General features: G+C 41.4%; 1 protein-coding gene across 1 annotated transcript in view; it reads right to left on the bottom strand.

The window, feature by feature from the left end:
• LOC134349184 (NEDD4 family-interacting protein 1) overlaps positions 1-15,977 on the bottom strand; it is a 58,581-nt gene extending 42,604 nt beyond the window's left edge. The window contains exons 1-2 of the mRNA XM_063053131.1: positions 15,800-15,977; positions 8,524-8,614 (exon numbers count right to left, since the gene is read on the bottom strand). Of these exons, the coding sequence (XP_062909201.1) occupies positions 8,524-8,614; positions 15,800-15,829 (121 nt within the window). The 5' untranslated portion in view covers positions 15,830-15,977. The remainder of the gene's footprint in view (positions 1-8,523; positions 8,615-15,799) is intronic.
• Positions 15,978-17,830: the final 1,853 nt, after the last annotated feature.

The following is a 17,830-nucleotide window of genomic DNA, read 5'->3' as shown; positions in this document are numbered from 1 at the left end:
AAAATGGAAAGAGAGGCAACAACCAAAGCCCGATCTGCCATCTGGAACTACCTGTCCTGAATGCGGAAGAACTTTCAAGGCCAAGATTGGACTCATAAGCCACTTGAGTAGATCAACAGAACAAAGACCATCATCCTCGACCTCGAGGGATAGCCACGACAATACATATATGTGTGGATACAAAAATAACAATCCAGGAGGTAGATATCAGTCTTACGATGTCAGGTAAGTTTAAGCAGTTCAATTCACTTTGTGTTGCGTCGACTTGAACTGATGAGAGAGAGAGAGAGAGTTAACTGAGTTGTTGTTCCAGTCGGCAGCTTTAGTTGTTCTTGCTTCCGAAGTCTTCAGAGTCACCTCGTGCGACCCCCACACACAGATGGACAGAGCCCCTCTAGGGAACGGTCTACTAACCCACAGCACGGGTTCACCACCAGCAGACCCCCCACAGGCAAGCACTTACCCACACTGGTAATCACGGGTCGAAATTAATCGGTTCGTGGCCTCCACCCTCGTGGTGGTCTTAAACTCCACCAGTGGTTTCTCGGGTAGCTTCCACAGTTCCCTCGTGTCGTGGCTCCTCTGTCCATTATCAGACCGAAGGGTCAACTTTTTATAATCCATCCAAAATTCCAGCGTCCGTTAGCTGTTACCATGGTGACCTCCCAGCTCGCGCCGTACTCTCTCTCTTTTAATTGCCTCCTTTTCATTAGACTGCTGAACTTTCTAGCAGTTTCTCACCTGCGTGACACCTTCCCCCTTTTGGGAAAATTTTGATCTTCGAACAAAATTTTGCTCACTCACAGATTCTACACACCAAGCACTACATTCTATTTCACAGAGTGTACGTTAAGCATTTACACAGTTCGTCCGCATTTTTAACAGCAGGATAGGCAATCCGCAGTGACATGGTCCATACCCCTTAAGTGTCTTATCTCGATATCAAACTGCTGTAAACACAGGCTCCAGTTTAATAAACACCGATTTCGATCTTTAATCTTATCTAAAAACACCAAAGGGTTGTGGTCAGTGTACACCACTAACGGCTTTTGTGCGGGACTAACATAAACCTCGAGATGTTGTAATGCAAAAATGAGGGACAGCAATTCCTTTTCTATTGTCGAGTAATTTTTCTGATGCACATTAAACTTTTTGGAAAAGTATGCCACTGGATGTTCAATAGCATCATCTCCTCTCTGTTATAGCACCGCCCCTGCAGCTTCATCGCTAGCGTGCGTCGCTAGGGAGAACGGCTTAGTGAAGTCCGGTGCCTTTAGCACTGGATGGTGAATACACTTTAACCGTTCGAAAGCCTTTTGGCAATGCTCATCCCACACAAATCGTTCACTCTTTCTCAACAGTCTTGTCAGTGGAAGGGCAATATCCACAAAGTTCTTGCAAAATTTTCGATACTCCACCATACCTAAAAACCTTCTCAATGCTCTCTTACCCGCTGGAATGGGTACATCAGCGATAGCCTGAACTTTCCCTTTTACAGGAGCCAGTTGACCCTGGCCCACTACGTAACCAAGATATGTGACCCTGGTGTGACCAAACTCACTCCTGGCAAGGTTCACTCTCAGATTAGCTTTAGAGAGCCGATCAATTAATTTCTCTACTGTTACAATGTGTCCCTCCCACGTGTCATTCCATTACTACTAAATCGTCAATGTACGCCCCAGTACTCTTCAAGCCTTGAATCACAGAGTTTATCATACACTGGAATGTCCCAGGGGCATTTTTCATCCCGAAAGGCATCACATTATACTCGTACAACCCTGAGGGGGTGACAAATGCCAATATCCCTTGAACCCTATCGGTTAAGGGAACGCACCAGTACCCTTTTAGTAGGTCAATTTTTGTTAGATACTTAGCCTTTCCCACCCTATCGATGCAGTCATCTATTCTGGGAATAGGGTAAGCATCTATTTTAATTATTGCGTTGACCTTTCTATAATCTGTGCAAAATCTCATTGTACCATCGGGCTTGGGAATTATCACGCACGGGGAAGCCCACACAGAGGTGGATGGCCTGATTATACCATTGGCCAACATATATTCAATTTTCTGTTCCACTACTTTACTACATTCTAAATTCATCCTGTAGGGGTGCTGTTTCACTGGATCAGCTTGCCCCACAATGACAGCATGGGTAGCTATACTACACTGCCTCGGTGTATCTGGGAATAGATCGGAATGTTTTCCAATTAGCTCCTTTATCTGTTGCTGCTGTTTCGGTTCCAGGTGGTTAATTTTACTGTCTATGTTCTCCAAAACACTAGCATTCTTGAGTCGAGCTGAAACCAGACACTGCTCATTACACTACCCCGTTATCTCTGGGCTAGTCTTTGCAGCTGGGTCTTGTTTGGTCATGACCCCAACTTGTACGGATTTAGAATCAAAATAAGGTTTGATTAGGTTCACATGCACTAATTGAGTGGTCTACCTTCTACCAGGTGTCCTGATAACATAGTTCAGCTCATCAATTTTCATCATTATTTCATAAGGTCCACTAAACTGAGCCTGGAGAAGGTTATTCCCCAAAGGAAACAAAACCAAGACCTTATCTCCTCACAGCTTTGCTCGCTCGCCTGTCTGTCATACCAGTGCTTCATATCAGCCTGGGAGTCTTGGAGATTGTGTTTCGCAAGGTTACAAGCCCTGCTCAGCCTGCCTCAAAACTCTAAGACATAATCCAATACACCAATTCGCATTTCCTTATCAGACCATTGCTCTCTCAGTGAGGTCAAAGGTCCTCGAGGCCTCTGACCGAACATGAGCTCAAACAGACTGTACGCCAATGATTCCTGGATCAAATCTCTTATCGCAAATAGGAGTAAAGGCATACACTCATCCCAATGTTTTTGTTTTCCATACAACATGTTTTAATCATGGTTTTGAGGGTAGAGTGAAACCTCTTTATCGCTCCCTGGGATTGGAGATGGTATGCAGTGGACAAAATTTGTTTCACTCCCAGTTCCATAACTATCTGTTGGAATACACCGATATAAAGTAACTACCCTGATCCGATTGTATCTCCTTGGACAGACCCACTAACGTGAAGAACTTAATAAGTGCCTTCACCACTGTTTTAACCTTTAGGTTCCTGAGGAATATTGCTTCTGGGAACCTAGAGGCAGCGCACATAATGATTAACAAGTATTGGTGGCCACCTGCAGTCTTTGGCAGTGGGCCAACACAATCCACAATGACCCTGGAGAAAGGTTCGCCAAAAGCTGGTATGGGGCGAAGTGGCACTTTTGGGATAGCCTGATTCAGTTTCCCTACCACTTGACACGTGTGACAAGTGTTACAAAAAACCGCCATATCCTTTCTTAAACACGGCCAATGAAGTTCTTTCATAATCTTGTGCCCTGTCTTTCTAACTCCAAGATGACCCCCTAAAGGCATTGTATCAGTCATCTTTAAAATTACTGTACAGTAACCCTTCGGAACCACCACCTGGTGAACCACGGCCCAATCCTCATCGGCAGGTACTGTAAGTGGCCCCCACTTCCTCATTAATACCCAGTCCTTCAGATAGTAACCCATTGACTCCCTCTGAATTTCATTCTCAGAAAGAGCTGTCTCTTTTAAAACTGCAATCTCAGGATCCCTATCCTGCTCTTCCACAAGCTTCCGCCTGGACAATGACAAACCCCTCTTATCTGCCTCACTACCTGGGTCCTGGTCGAACACAGACGGTAGAAAAGTTTTAGATAAGTCAGTAGGATCCATATCCGTCTTTGCTATGGGGGCACCTGACCCCTCCCGTCCAGATCACTTCACTTCTGCAGCCTTCCTTGTCATGCTTCTTGTGACCGTGCATGCGGGATAAAGTTCACTGTCTGCGCTTGTCTCACTAACAGCAGGGCGACTTGTTAACTGTAACCCTGGGTATACATCTTTTCCTGCCAAGTCATTTCCCAACAAGATGCCCACATTAGCTATCGGTAATTTAGGTCGGATCCCTATCTCAACTGGTCCAGACACTAAGTCACATTTCAAAATTATTTTGTGCAAAGGCACGACCTCTGTTCCCTTGCCAATACCTTCCAGACTATTCACTTAGTCCATTTTTGTCTCGTCACCAAATTCTAAGACATCACTTAATATCAGTGACTGGAAGGCTCCAGTATCGCACCAGACTCTCACCGGAACTAGGGGTGACCCCTCCTTCACAGACACAAAACCCCTGACAATAAACCACTCAATCCCTTCCTGAACTCGGTCAGACCCCACCTTCCTTCGTGTGGTCTCAGCCGCCGGCACACACACGTCGGGGTTTTTCCCCTTCTCCTTTCCCATTTCTTTCTTCTGAATAAGACAGTTAGATGCCACATGGCCAGGCTTTCTGCAGTAGTAACAGGTAAAACTGGAAAACTTATTTTTGGTCAGCTTCCCCTCCTCTTTACCTCTGTCACTAGCTCCTGCCTTGGTTTCTGTTTCACTCGGCGGATTATCCCGGTAACTCTTCTGATAACCCTTGCTCGGGAAAAACTTAATCTTGTGAGTCAGGGCAAACTCATCCGCTAACCTAGCGGCCGCAGAAAGAGTCTTAACCTCTTTCTCTTCTACGTATGTCCGTATCTCACTAGGGACACACTCTTTAAATTCCTCGATCAGCATCAGCTTCTCACTTTGTGGTAGTCCTCGTCCACCTCTTTCGAGGCACACCACCGATCAAAGTACCTCTCCTTTTCACGGGCAAACTCTATATAAGTCTGGTTCTCAGACTTTCTCAAACCCCGAAACTTCTGTTGGTACGCTTCTGGCACCATTTCATAGACCTTAAGCACAGCCTCCTTCACAGTATCATAACTAGTCGACTTGGTCACAGATAAGGCAGAATATGCTTGCTGTGCCTTCACTTTTAACACACTTTGCAGCAATACTGTCCGGTCCTCCCTCGGCCACTTCCTGTTCTGAGCCACTTTCTCAAAATGTAGGAAGTACCTATCAACGTCTTCTTCAGCAAACGGAGGTACCAACTTAATTTCCTGACTGACATTAATTGATACACCGCTCTCGCCACCACGGCCCGACACTTGACCCTCTTGACGCCACATCTCCCTCTCAAACTCCCTCTGTTTCTCTGCCTCTGCAGCCTTGAACTTAAGTCTCTCCATTCTTCATTGTTCTAATTGTAACAGGGTCTCCTCATCACCTATCGGACACTCCTGTAGCAACTCCTCCTCAAATAACTCTTTCCCAACACAATATTCAGCTATTTTCCTCCGAATTCCTGCCTTCGTCATACTCTTCTATAATCCGGAAAGTTTCCATTTCTTAGCAATGTCACATAGAACCTCCTTTCTGGCACTCCTCAAAAACAGAGGAGTAAGGTTTTCTATAAATTCACTAGGCTCCATTTCTGCTGTTTTCCACACACAAATTAATTACAAGGGGTATCCCCAATCAAGACAAACCCATACACAATTTCGAAAATTAGCTCCAACCAAATTTGTTCAGATCCCGGACCAGCCCCCAATTTTGTCATGAACCCCGTGACGGGTTTAAAAGGACCAGCAGAAATGGAACACACCTGGAGTCTGGTTCACTATAAATTAAGACTATATTTATTACTACTACGAATATATATACACACACACATATATATACACAAAAAATAATAGTCCAGGAGGTAGATATCAATCTTACGGTGTCAGGTAAGTTTAAGCAGTTCAGTTCACTTTGTGTTGTGTTGAGTTGAATTGATGGAGAGACAGACAGAGAGAGCGAGAGAGAGAGAGACAGAATGAATTGAGTTGATGTTCCAGTTGGCAGCTTTAGTTGTTCTTGCTTCCGAAGTCTTCAGAGTCACTTCGTGTGACCCCCACACAGACACAGATGGACAGAGCCCCTTCTAGGGAACGGTCTACGGCACGGGTTCACCACCAGCAGACTCCCACAGGCAAGCTCTTAACCGCACTGGTAATCACGGGTCAAAATTAATCAGTCTGTGGCCTCCACCCTCGTGGTGGTCTTAAACTCCACCACTGGTTTCTCAGATAGCTTCCACAGTTCTCTCGTGTCGTGCCTCCTCTGCCGTTATCAGACCGAAGGATCAACTTTTTATAATCCATCCAAAATTCCAGCGTCTGTTAGCTCAACCGCTCTGAGCTGTTGCCATGGTGACTTCCCAGCTCGTGTCTCAGCTCGCGCCGTACTCTCTCTCTCTTTTAATTGCCTCCTTGTTCATTAGACTGCCGAACTTTCTAGCAGTTTCTCACCTGCGTGACAGGAGTGTGACCCCCAACTGTGTTGGGGAGCTACGCCACTGTCTTTTACACCTGGATTGGACTTTGTTTTGCAGCAACAGTTAGAGAATTATCTCAACGTCATGACTAAGTTTGATGGGGGGGAAAGAGTATAACGTGCTGTAAGGTTTCACTGCTAATGTAATGGTTTCTCTGTAGCAGCAATGTTTGGGTTATGACTAGAGATTACGGGGTTTTGGAATGTGGGGCTATCCAATGAGAAGGATGTTGTTATAAAGCTCAATCGTTTAATTGCATATAGCGTACTGTTTGTTATTTCGTGGTACTGATTTGTAACGGGGACACATTGCGCAGCATCCACCCAAACGAAATTTCTTAAGTTTGGTCGGGCCGGGAGCTATCATCCCCTAGATTAAGCTGCTAGCCGAACCGACATTTCCCAGGATACATTGATTCAGTGTTGTTGTACCCAGAGAATGCTTTTGTTTTAACAAACAGGTTACAACCTATGAAAAAAGTGATTGCAATGATGGCCAGATACCTGGAAGCAATTAATTATCAAAAGGAACAACTTCACATAATTCCAATCAGAGGAGCAGTTGCAAACTCAAGTATTAGTCATTTATTGCAAAGAACACTGAAACAGCACATAATCAAGGAATTAATTCCCTCTTCAATTATTCTCTTCTTGAAATTTAGTTGCACCAACTTATCAAATACTTTGGAAATAACAACAGCTGAAAATCTAAAACAGAAAATGCTATAAGCACTTACTGGGTTTGGCCAGCATCCATGGAAAGACAGTTAACATTGCAAGTAGTCATTACTGGTCAACCCTTTCTCTTTCCACATTATGTCTACCATAGTATATGCTTTTTCTGCTTTCATCAGAGCCTTCATCTTTTTGACTAAAAGAATGGTTTCAATCTAGGCTGCTGGTCTGCAATTTTTTGTTAGAAGTAGAGAGATGAAATAGTAATATTTTGCTCAGCATTTTAAGTCACAAGTATTTTTATCCATGCACAGAAAATGCAATAAAAGCCCAAAATGCACAATAAACTCCAAATCAGAAGAGAAAAAAAATCAGACTGCAGATATCAGGAGCCATTATAATTCAGCCGGGAGCTGCCTGAGAAATATTAACAGGACTGGTGAGATAGATCATGTGCTTCATGGTTATGTGGCATTCAATAGGATGATCGACAAAGAACTGGAACAATAAGATCTCAACGAGTTTAAGCTCGGTTTTAGGGTCTCAACATGATGTTACAGGGATGGCAGTACCCTATCTTTATAAAGGGGAAAACACAGAGCCAGAAACTTTGAATCTTGTTGCACGCAGTGGAAAGAAAGAGGATTAAAGTTTGAAGCACGGTACATAAAAATAACATGATGACACTGTCTAAAAGGAGAAAACTGTCATAGACTTTTCAATACATGATTTTCATTTATCTATTCTCGGTCAAGATGTGGATGTTGCTGACAATATCAACTTCCACCGCTATTCTCCAAAAGACCATCCAAAGTGGCGGCTGTTACCACATTGCTTAGTCCAGACTCACATATAGGCCTAACCAAGTAGGAATGGCAGTAATCTTACCTGAAGGAGATTAAATAACTGGATCTTCTATTTAACAACCCAGAAATTTCATCGTAGTATTACTGAAACTTACATTTTAAATTTCCAGATTGAATTACATGGAGAATAATTCTTCATATTGTCATTGCGGGGTTTAAGCTCATGTCTCAATAGTTTCAAGATTAACTAAACACTAGCCTAGTGGCTTAACCACTATTCTACCACACCCACAATACATACTTAGTATAACAAGTGATGGCTAACCATAGTAGAAATGACCATCCAAGGTGAACTGAGGTTAAATTAGGCTTTATCAGTTTATATGCAAGACCTGACATCATCTCTGAAAACTTCACCAAAAAATTAAGAGGAGAAAGCCCAAATTAGAGGAATAGATCTACTGTAGGTGACAGTAGGCCTACAGGGAGACATAGAAATTTTATTGTATGGACAACATTTTCATGAAAATTTGATGAGAAATTGTGGGAGGTGAAGGTACAACACAAGCCTATGCCTCTTCACTGTGGTTCTTGGTTTAACTGAATATGAAAAAAAAGAGGTTTAAAGCAACATTTAATAAATTAGACTAGTTCGCAGTTTATGGTGAGCAAATATTTCCCAAAATTTAACGCATCATTCTGATTCTTAAAAAAAGCTGGTGAGTTATTACATGCCCATTGTGAATAAAGTATTTTCCTTTCAATTCCTATGCATTCTACATACCTGCACTTTCTACTGCAATGCTGCTATATGGTGGAGGAGCAGCCTCAGCACCAGATTCTGACACTTCCAAAGGCTCTTCCTCATTCTGCAACTACATAGACAAAAGAGCAGATACAAATTAAAATTGGTCTTTAACAACATACCTCTAAAACACAGAGCTTTAAAACAGACTTCAGGAAATATTCATGCAGCAAAATCAATTCAAATATAACTTACATACTTTCAATGCAATACATTTTTTTAGAACCACCTCCTTTCCTCCTCCCTTTTGCAATGTAGATGCCAATTTACTTAGAATCAAACTGCAAAATTAATGTTATTCCTTCCCTTTCTTGAAGTTATATGTAGCATTAAATAGAAATTGTGAATGTTTCCTCAGGGACTGAGATTGTTGGGTAGTACAGTCATGTTGTCAGGTTGATGAAGATCAGAGTTAAGTTCATCTCCTCATTCTCACAATTGAGGTGAAATAGGCGGTGATCAGCAATCAAAACTACGGTTAATTTTATCTTGTCCAATCCAAATATGTCAGATCAACTGTACTCCTCTGGCTCCATGCCAACTGAAAACAACCCATGATCTACTGAGTTTGTATGCAGGTGGCACTTTTTGACAAATTTGTATGCAAGCTGTTTTGGACAGAAATTATTTCTGCAAATATTGCTTATGTCATTTTTGACTTCATAGTAACAGGATTTCGATATTATTCATTAAGCTATGGGAGGAGGAACAAATAACAACAGTAGTTCAATGTTTCCATACCAATAGATGTGGATGCCATGCAAGTGTGGCAGTTAATGCATCGCGCTCCAGCACCAGCCTGTGTTAACCAATCAGGATTCAATTCCAGCTGCTGCCTGTAAGGAGTTTGTATATTCTCCCCATAACCACATGGATTTCCTCCAAGTGCTCTGGTTTCCACCCACATTCCAAAGATGTACAATTAGGGTTAATGAGTTTGGGTATGCCACAAAATAAGACCACAAGGTATAGGAGCAGACTTCGGCCATTTGGCCCATCGAGTCTGCTCCGCCATTTCATCATGGCTGATCCATTTCCCCTCTCAGCCCTAATTTCCTGCTTTCTCCACGTATCCCTTCATGCCCTGACCAATCAAGAGTCCATCAACCTCTGCCTTAAATATACCCAATGACTCTGCCTCCACAGCTGCCTGCTGCACCAAATTCCACAGATTCACCATTCTCTGGCTATGTTGGTGCTGGAAGCGTGACGACACAGGCTACCCAGTACAATCCTCACCAGCTTGAGTTGATGCAAATGATGCACAAGTTTCAATGTACATGCGACAAAGCTAATTTTAATACCCTCACAGGACCGTTCAGCCAGGGATATCAACACAGGGTAGATTTTGCCTTGTCAGCAGCATCACTGAATTTCAATCAGTTTGTGGTAGTTCACCAAAGCTCACATCTAAAAATTTTGTCTTAAAAAAGTCTAAAGGAGGCTGATGGACAACAGCTTCAGCAAGATAAAGAAAGATGTGCAGGGAAAAATCAAAATAATATTTTTTGACTACTAACAAATCTAGGAGTCCTTTCAGTAGCATTTCTGTTTTGAAATATTTATTTGGTGGTTTCCTTGGAATGCACAATTATAATACTTGTTGCCCATCTCTAGTTGCTATGAGAAGATAACTAACGGCCTTCTTGAGACTGCACAGTCCTTTTGGAGATGATTCTTTCCACTCAACATCACATGAACAAAGATTTTCTCTGGAAACAGGCAGCAACAGTAACAGGGAGGAAACATCAAGGTGATATTACTCGCACAAGGTAATATGCTATTGTATTTGCAATAGCATGCATTCTGCAGGATCCACACTTGCAGTTCAACAAGATATTTTAGTGGGGCAGACTTGAGACCTTGTTGAACTGCAAGTGTGGATCCTGCAGAATGCATGCTATTGCAAATACAATGTAATACTGGACAGTTTGTGATTATTAAGCCCAGTGGCAACAAAATTGCCCCACACCAATCCTTTCAATTGAAATTTTATGCATTTTATCAAAAATACTGTTCAGGCCTTTTAGTTACAAGTAAACTTACTTATAAGTAAAATTGTGCCATTGGTGGTTGTCCTATTATCAAATTGTTCCTTTGACTAACCCATGTTAAATTATTTTTATCAAACAGTGTATTAAAAATGATGCCCAACAAAATGTACATCTGGCTGAAAGAATGGTGTTTAATTCCTCTCCAGACATTTAAGCAAATTCCATTTTTTGTCATATAAGCTGATACTGAACATTTACAGAAAGTATATACGAAAAAAAGTCACAGAACAGTTAAAACTACTGGTTTCACACGTAGTTACTCTGGCACACAAGGAAGCCAACCAGTTAAGTTCACACAGACTCCCAACAAAACAACCCCATCACTAGCATTTTTCCTTTCCATTTCTCTTTATGCTGTCAATTATTCTCTCTCACTCATCAAACAACTCCCCTTTGATTTTTCTGCCAATTATCTATTCTAACGGGCAACTTAGTATCCAATTCAAATAGCAGTACAGCTTTAGGGTGTAGAGGAAACCAGAGCACCACAGCATCCCAATATGATCATGAAAACATACATGCAGCAGCAACACCTACAATAGAGGTCAAACCAAGGCCACCAAAACTGAGAGAATAACGCTAACTGCTGTTCCACTGTGCAACCCAGCACAAATGCAGTCAAGATACTCATCAGAACTGACGCCTACTGTCAGATTACTCATTAGGACCGTAATGTACTTTTGTAATACAAATGCAATCTTCATTTGCCATGCAAGGAAAAACCCAACACAAAAAAATTATGCAACTGCACATGTTGAAAAATGTGGGAATAATTGTTAATAAAGTTCTTCAGATTTTTTCTTAAGAGGAATGCCGTAGGCATTCTGAGAGGCATTAGTACCGCACAATTGACTTGAAGTTCAAACCACCAGGATTATTTTTTTAAAAATCCTATTCCATATAGCAAAACATCTATAATAACAAATCGTCAAAGAAATGAAAATGCCTTCGCCAGGGGAGAGGGAATGCAGGTAGAAGAGGGGAAACTTTTCTAGGAAATTGAATGCCGCTTTTCTGTGAACACCACACACAAAAAGCTGGAGGAACTCAGCAGGTCAGGCAGCATCTATGCAGAAGAACAGACAGCTGCAGCTTCAGGCTGAAATCCTTCAATAGGACGCAGTTGTCTTTGTGGACAGTTTCGATTTCCATAGATGCTGCCTGGCCTGCTGAGTTCCTTCAGTGTTTTGTGTGTGTTGCTTTGGATTTCCAGCATCTGCAGAATTTCTTACCTTTGAGTAATTAGAGTCTCCAATCAATGTGAGAAAGAAAACAAAACATCTCCAATTTCCAGTACAGAATGCAATGCAAACGTCTATCAGCTTAAGACATATTCACCTTTGACCAAAACAAAAATGCATTTAGTAACCGACTTGTTCTGAAACACTAAATATAAAATAATGGTGTTGTACATAAGTCTCTGAGAAGGCATGCAATGGCAAAGATTGGTGGGGTGCACTTCTTCATCCTTTAATGTAGAGAAGACATCATATTATAATATGCAAAGGATATACTGATGAGAGCTAAGAACACAATGACAAAGAAACAGAAGGCAGCATTAACCTAATGCCAGCTATGGCCAGTGCTAAACTAACGCAAAAATAAAGCTATGGGAATGACATGCTCTTGTGTGCAACCAAAGCTCTGGAGCAACCTAGCAGGTGAGCAACATCAACGAGAGAAAATGGAGAGTCAATCTTTCAGTCAGGCCTCGATTTTTCACCTGATCTTGCATTCATTCAGTGCCCCTGATTGCTACAGTGTACTGGTGTCCTCAAACCATATTTTGCTCATCCCTATTCCTTCAAAATTATAATCAGTTGGGGTACAATGCTCCTCACTAGAGGTGACATCTGCAAGAGGTGATTCCTCAGGAAGGCAGTATCGATTATGAAGGATCTTCTCAGCTGGGCAATGCCCTCTTCTGATTATACCATCAGGGAGGAGGCACAGGAAAAACCACACTCAGCGATTCAGAAACAGCATCTGCTCCTCTGCCATCAGATTTCTGAATAGTCTATGAATATTACCTTGATAGCCTTTTTTTATTTTTGCACTATTTATTTTGTTATTTATCAAAATTTTATGTCTTTGCACTGCTGCAAAACAATGAATTTCATGGCATAATAAGATGGATCATGTTACTAAGTATAGAAGCTCATCTATAATTTTGTGACCAATTATACTCTACCTTTGTACTTAGTGAAGAACTGTAATCTCAAATCTAAACTAACTAGTTACAAAAAAATACTTCAGTTCACCTTCCAAACTGGCTAAATCTCAAAGGTCTTTGGGAATTTCTCCAAGTCAACTCTTTTTGTTATCACTGTCACTGGGTCAGTATTTTAGAATTCCCTGTTGGACTTTTCCACTAGAACAGTCTACATTTATAAGGCAACTTAAAAAAAAACACCCCAAGGTGTGATACAGAAATACAGCAAAAAGTTGGGGACTAAATCACTTGAGGTCGAGAAAGAGAGTGGTCATGGCAAAGTTTTAAATATCGTTTTAAAGGCTGTAAAGTGAAAAGTTAAAGCATTTAGTGGAGGACTTCCAATGATATGAATCTTAAGATTCTGGGCAGAGGAGAGTGGATGAAATTCTTCTCTCAAATGTTAAAGCATTGCCTTCTTAGGCAATGGTATGTGTGTCATTTCTGAAATTCGAATAATATGAGAATTGTTTCTGTTTCCATTTATTGCAATGAAGAATAAAATTACTGAATAAGCAATGAAGTTTCTCTACTCACACAGCAAAATCTATATTCTCTGCAACAGGGACAAGCATTAAGCAGAAAATGCTGGTTTCCTCAGGGGTACCTTCACTAATTGTGAACTAATCTCACAGTCCATTATCTATCAAAATAAGTAGAGCTGCCAACCACTAATGGAGTGGATGTTTCAGGAAACAAATCAGTACAAAAACAGAAGCACTGAAACATTTTTAAAGTACTATGATAGGAGCAAAAGTAAGCGTAAAAATATTTCTGAATGTACAGTATCGCACCTTTATATTGCTCTTTTTTTGCATATTTCTATTTTTGTATATTTTATATACACACACATTACTTGTCTTTGTTTTTATTATGTATAGCAAAGTACTGCTGCCCCAAAACAACAAATTTCACAACATATGCTAGTGATATTAAACCTGATTGTGATATTTCCAGGTAGATTTCTATCACCTTCCAGCTTGAAATTTCTCCTCCCTCACCTTCCTATTCTGGTCTTGGCCCAAAATGCCAACTGTTTATTCTTGACCTCCTAAGTTCCTCCAGTATTTTGTGTGTGTTACTCTGGATTTTCATCATCTGCAGAATCTCTTACATTTAAGATTTCTATCATACCACCTTGAAATTTGTAGAATTTCAAGCATCATAAAAATACTCCCCCATCCCCATCGTATGCTCATTTCTTTTCATAAATTTACAGATGCTGACAATAAGGAACTTCTCCTTTGCACTGGGTGATACTCACGTCATTTGCATCTAACAGCAAGTTTCCAGAAAAAAAACGGAGCCCAACTGGTCACAAGCTTGCATCAAAGCTGCAGAATCAGCGACAGAAATGAATCATGTGACTCTTTTCCCACCCATCTCAGAAAAAAGTGAGCAAATGTCAGATGTTTACTTTGCTAAACATCTCTGAAATTCTTCTCACATGATTAAAACGTTGAACTCTTTCAACTTTAAACTAGAAATTTTAAATCTAAGCTCTTTAAAGGGCAGCTCATTTTCCAGTTTAGGCACTTTCTACAGCTGTGACAATTTGCCCAGGGGTAATTGTTGGTCTAGAGCCAAAATAAACTAAATTCTTTTCTATTCAACCTCTAATGTTAAGTTTCAGAAGTCACAACAGCTGTTGCCAATGACAGGATTCACAGTTAGCTCAATTTTACCAAATCTCTTCTTTTGTTAATGTATACAACATCCTAATAACATACAAGTTTCTTAAAAATAAATTGTGCAATGTAAGTGAAGCCATACTAGTAAAGGAAGTTCCTGATGTTTGGAAAGTTCTTTGTTGCTAAGGAAATATCCTCTTCTAAAAAAGTATCTTTATCAAAATGAAACAACCCAAAGCATTTCACTAAATGACAGGCCTTGAAAGATGGAGTAGCAATATCACACAAGTGTCATCAGCCTAAGGACCACATACAATTGTGCTGACAGTATTGATTTTATTGGTCTGTGCTACCCAGCAGCAGTGATAGTACTTGTTATAAATTAATACTGTTACAGTTTTCCATAAGATAACTCATGGGTTGAGTCCAGTTCTTCCAGGGGAAAGTGCAGCTATTACACTAACATTGGTCCTTGTCACTCAAAAAAGTAATCTAATGAGATGTTAATTATTATAATACAGGTAAATAAATAATCTTTTATTGGATCTCTTTGATCAGCATTTGCCCTTTCACCAAAAACTAAATTATTGTTACTTTAGTTCCATGTAGTTTGTTAAAAAAATCAAATTGACACTTAGTCACATCTCTTAACATCACATTCTATTTAGATAATAAATAGTAATAAGCAGACATTCAATGGCAGGTTTTAAGTCAGAAATGTCACTCGAGTGCCAACCACCCAATATGCAATATCTTAATGTAGGTCACCCTCAAATGTTAAATCTATTTTTTTTACAATTTCAAACCGCTTTCCTGATTCTCAGTGACATTCTTTTCAGTGCCCTCCGATGCTGACACCACGTTCAGTCCCGCTGAATTTAACGAAACCTTGATTCGGTCCTGTCAACTGAAAATAGGGCTCACGTCTCGGAAAGATAGACCTCATCTATAAAGGGGCCTTCAATTAGCGTTTAAGAGTACTATGAACCATTCTACAAACAAATCGTACGACTGTAACTTCCAACAATGAACGCTGCCTGTAACAGAAAAGGGCTCCGTCCGTTTCTTTGTTTCTGATACATAATCTAACAAATGTAGTCAGTTTGATTCCTATGATTTTACGTTAGTAATTGACAACTGGCTATTAAACCCGATGCCACGACTGGTGTTAGTCTTTTCCCGTCCCAGCTTAATTATTCAACTCCAATCTATTTTATAAGAGGACGAGGCCCAGGCCCAGCAGACGACGCGGAGCCTCGGGGTTGCTGGGCAATATCGCCAGTGCTTTCTCTCCACTACTCGGGGCCACAGACCCAACCCTCCTCGGGCACCGTTCACCGGGCCGGGTGACCACTCACCGCTTGATATCGGCTGCCGTTGTCCGCCATGGTGCGGAGAGCAAGCGAGCGATCCTGCTGCTGGCACCGGGAGGTGGAGGGCAGAAGGCTTCCGCTCGGTTATCCTGCTGTTGATCTCACCCTCCGATCGATAAATGGAGCCCGTCGCAGCCGCAGCGGATGTGAGCGCCGGACGCCGGAGATACGCGAGGCAGCGCCAACTAGCTTGGCGACAGCGCCGCTGCAAGCGACGAGAGACGGGCGCTGCTCGCTTGATAACGCACACGGAACTCAGCAGCCAATTTAAGCTCAAAGTACGAAAATGGTACCATATACTGTACTACTGCTAAGGAAAGCACTACCTCGGGATTCATTTTCTTGAAGACAATTACCGACAAATAGGGAAATACAATACAATTTATGAAAACCTATACACAAACAGGGGTGTATGGGGTGGTTGGGTCCTGACTAAATATACTTATGCTTATACTTTATTGATGCCAAACTATTGATACTAGAATACTAGATCACAGCGATATTTGATTCTGCGCTTTCCGCTCCCTGGATTACAAATACTAAAAATAGTAAAACTTAGTAAATATTAAAAATTTAAATAAATCATAAATAGAAAATAGAAAAATGGAAAGTAAGGCAGTGCAAAAAAACGGAGAGGCAGGTCTGGATATTTGGAGGGTACGGCCCAGATCCGGGTCAGGATCCGTTCAGCAGTCTTATCACAGTTGGAAAGAAGCTGTTCCCAAATCTGACCGTACGAGTCTTCAAGCTCCTGAGCCTTCTCCTGGAGGGAAGAGGGATGAAAAGTGTGTTGGCTGGGTGGGTCGTGTCCTTGATTATCCTTGCAGCACTGCTCCGACAGCGTGCGGTGTAAAGTGAGTCCACGGACGGAAGACTGGTTTGTGTGATGTGCTGCGCCGTGTTCACGATCTTCTGCAGCTTCTTCGGTCTTGGACAGGACAACTTCCATACCAGGTTGTGATGCACCCTAGAAGAATACTTTCTATGGTGCATCTATAAAAATTAGTGAGCAGAGAATATCAGGAACTGCCAATAGCGATTATATAGCTTCTACCACCCAAGACAACTCCGCCTTCACGTAGGACTTAGGTCCGGGTGTACCCTGTCTCGCTGAAGAAGTTTTGTCTATGGCGAGTGTTTGGCGCCAGAAAAATAACCAGACCAATGGTGGTGGTGTCACCTAAAATCACTGAAGTCTCCAGCAGCAGGGAGATGGATTCCAAGCTTTGGTGGAGGATTATCTTTGTACAACAGCAGCAAAGGTTGGGCTTTAATTACCTTGGTAGCTTTATATCACAAAATAAAAAGAATTGCCATTGCCAAAACCAACTTCCAAAAAAAATGAAACCCATTTTTACCAACAGACACATTTCTATAACAAGGCTTAGGCTACTAAAATGTTACATCTGGTCAATCTTGCTGTATGCTTCTGAAACATGGACTATAACACCAGAACTCCAAAGAAACTTAGAAGCAACAGAAATGTGGTTTCTTAGAAGAATGTTGAAAATATCATATAGCGATAGAGTAACTAATGCGACAGTACTCCAACGTGCCCATACAAAAAGATCTTTAATGAGAACATTAAATGAGATGAAACTTAAATTCCTGGGCCATGTCATCAGAAAGGGAGAAATAGAATGCCTTACATTACAAGGCCGTATGCCTGGGAAACGCGGAAGAGGAAGGCAAAAAACAAAATATATGGACACTGTGAAAGAACTAACAGATCTAAGTGTGCGAGATATCATTGATGCTGCGTGGGATCGTTCGATGTGGAAAGCCATGATCACCCAAGCATGTAACGTGCAAGGCACATGAAGAAGATACACAAAGACTGACAACTAATGTGAAAAATGAGACACTGCAAATTTTAAAAAATAAATAATCTTGAGAAGATGTCCATAGGTTGTGGAATCAGTTCAGAATTGAGCTTATCCAGGCCGGTTCAGGAGCCTGATGGTGATAGGGTAATAACCGCTCCTGTATCTCCTGCATCTCCTGTTTCATCAGGTA

Source organism: Mobula hypostoma, chromosome 7 (assembly GCF_963921235.1).
Source record: "Mobula hypostoma chromosome 7, sMobHyp1.1, whole genome shotgun sequence".
In the NCBI taxonomy this organism is placed as follows: Eukaryota; Metazoa; Chordata; class Chondrichthyes; order Myliobatiformes; family Myliobatidae; genus Mobula; species Mobula hypostoma.
The sequence above is the reverse complement of the archived record's forward strand: the minus strand, read 5'-3'. Positions and strand labels throughout refer to the sequence as shown.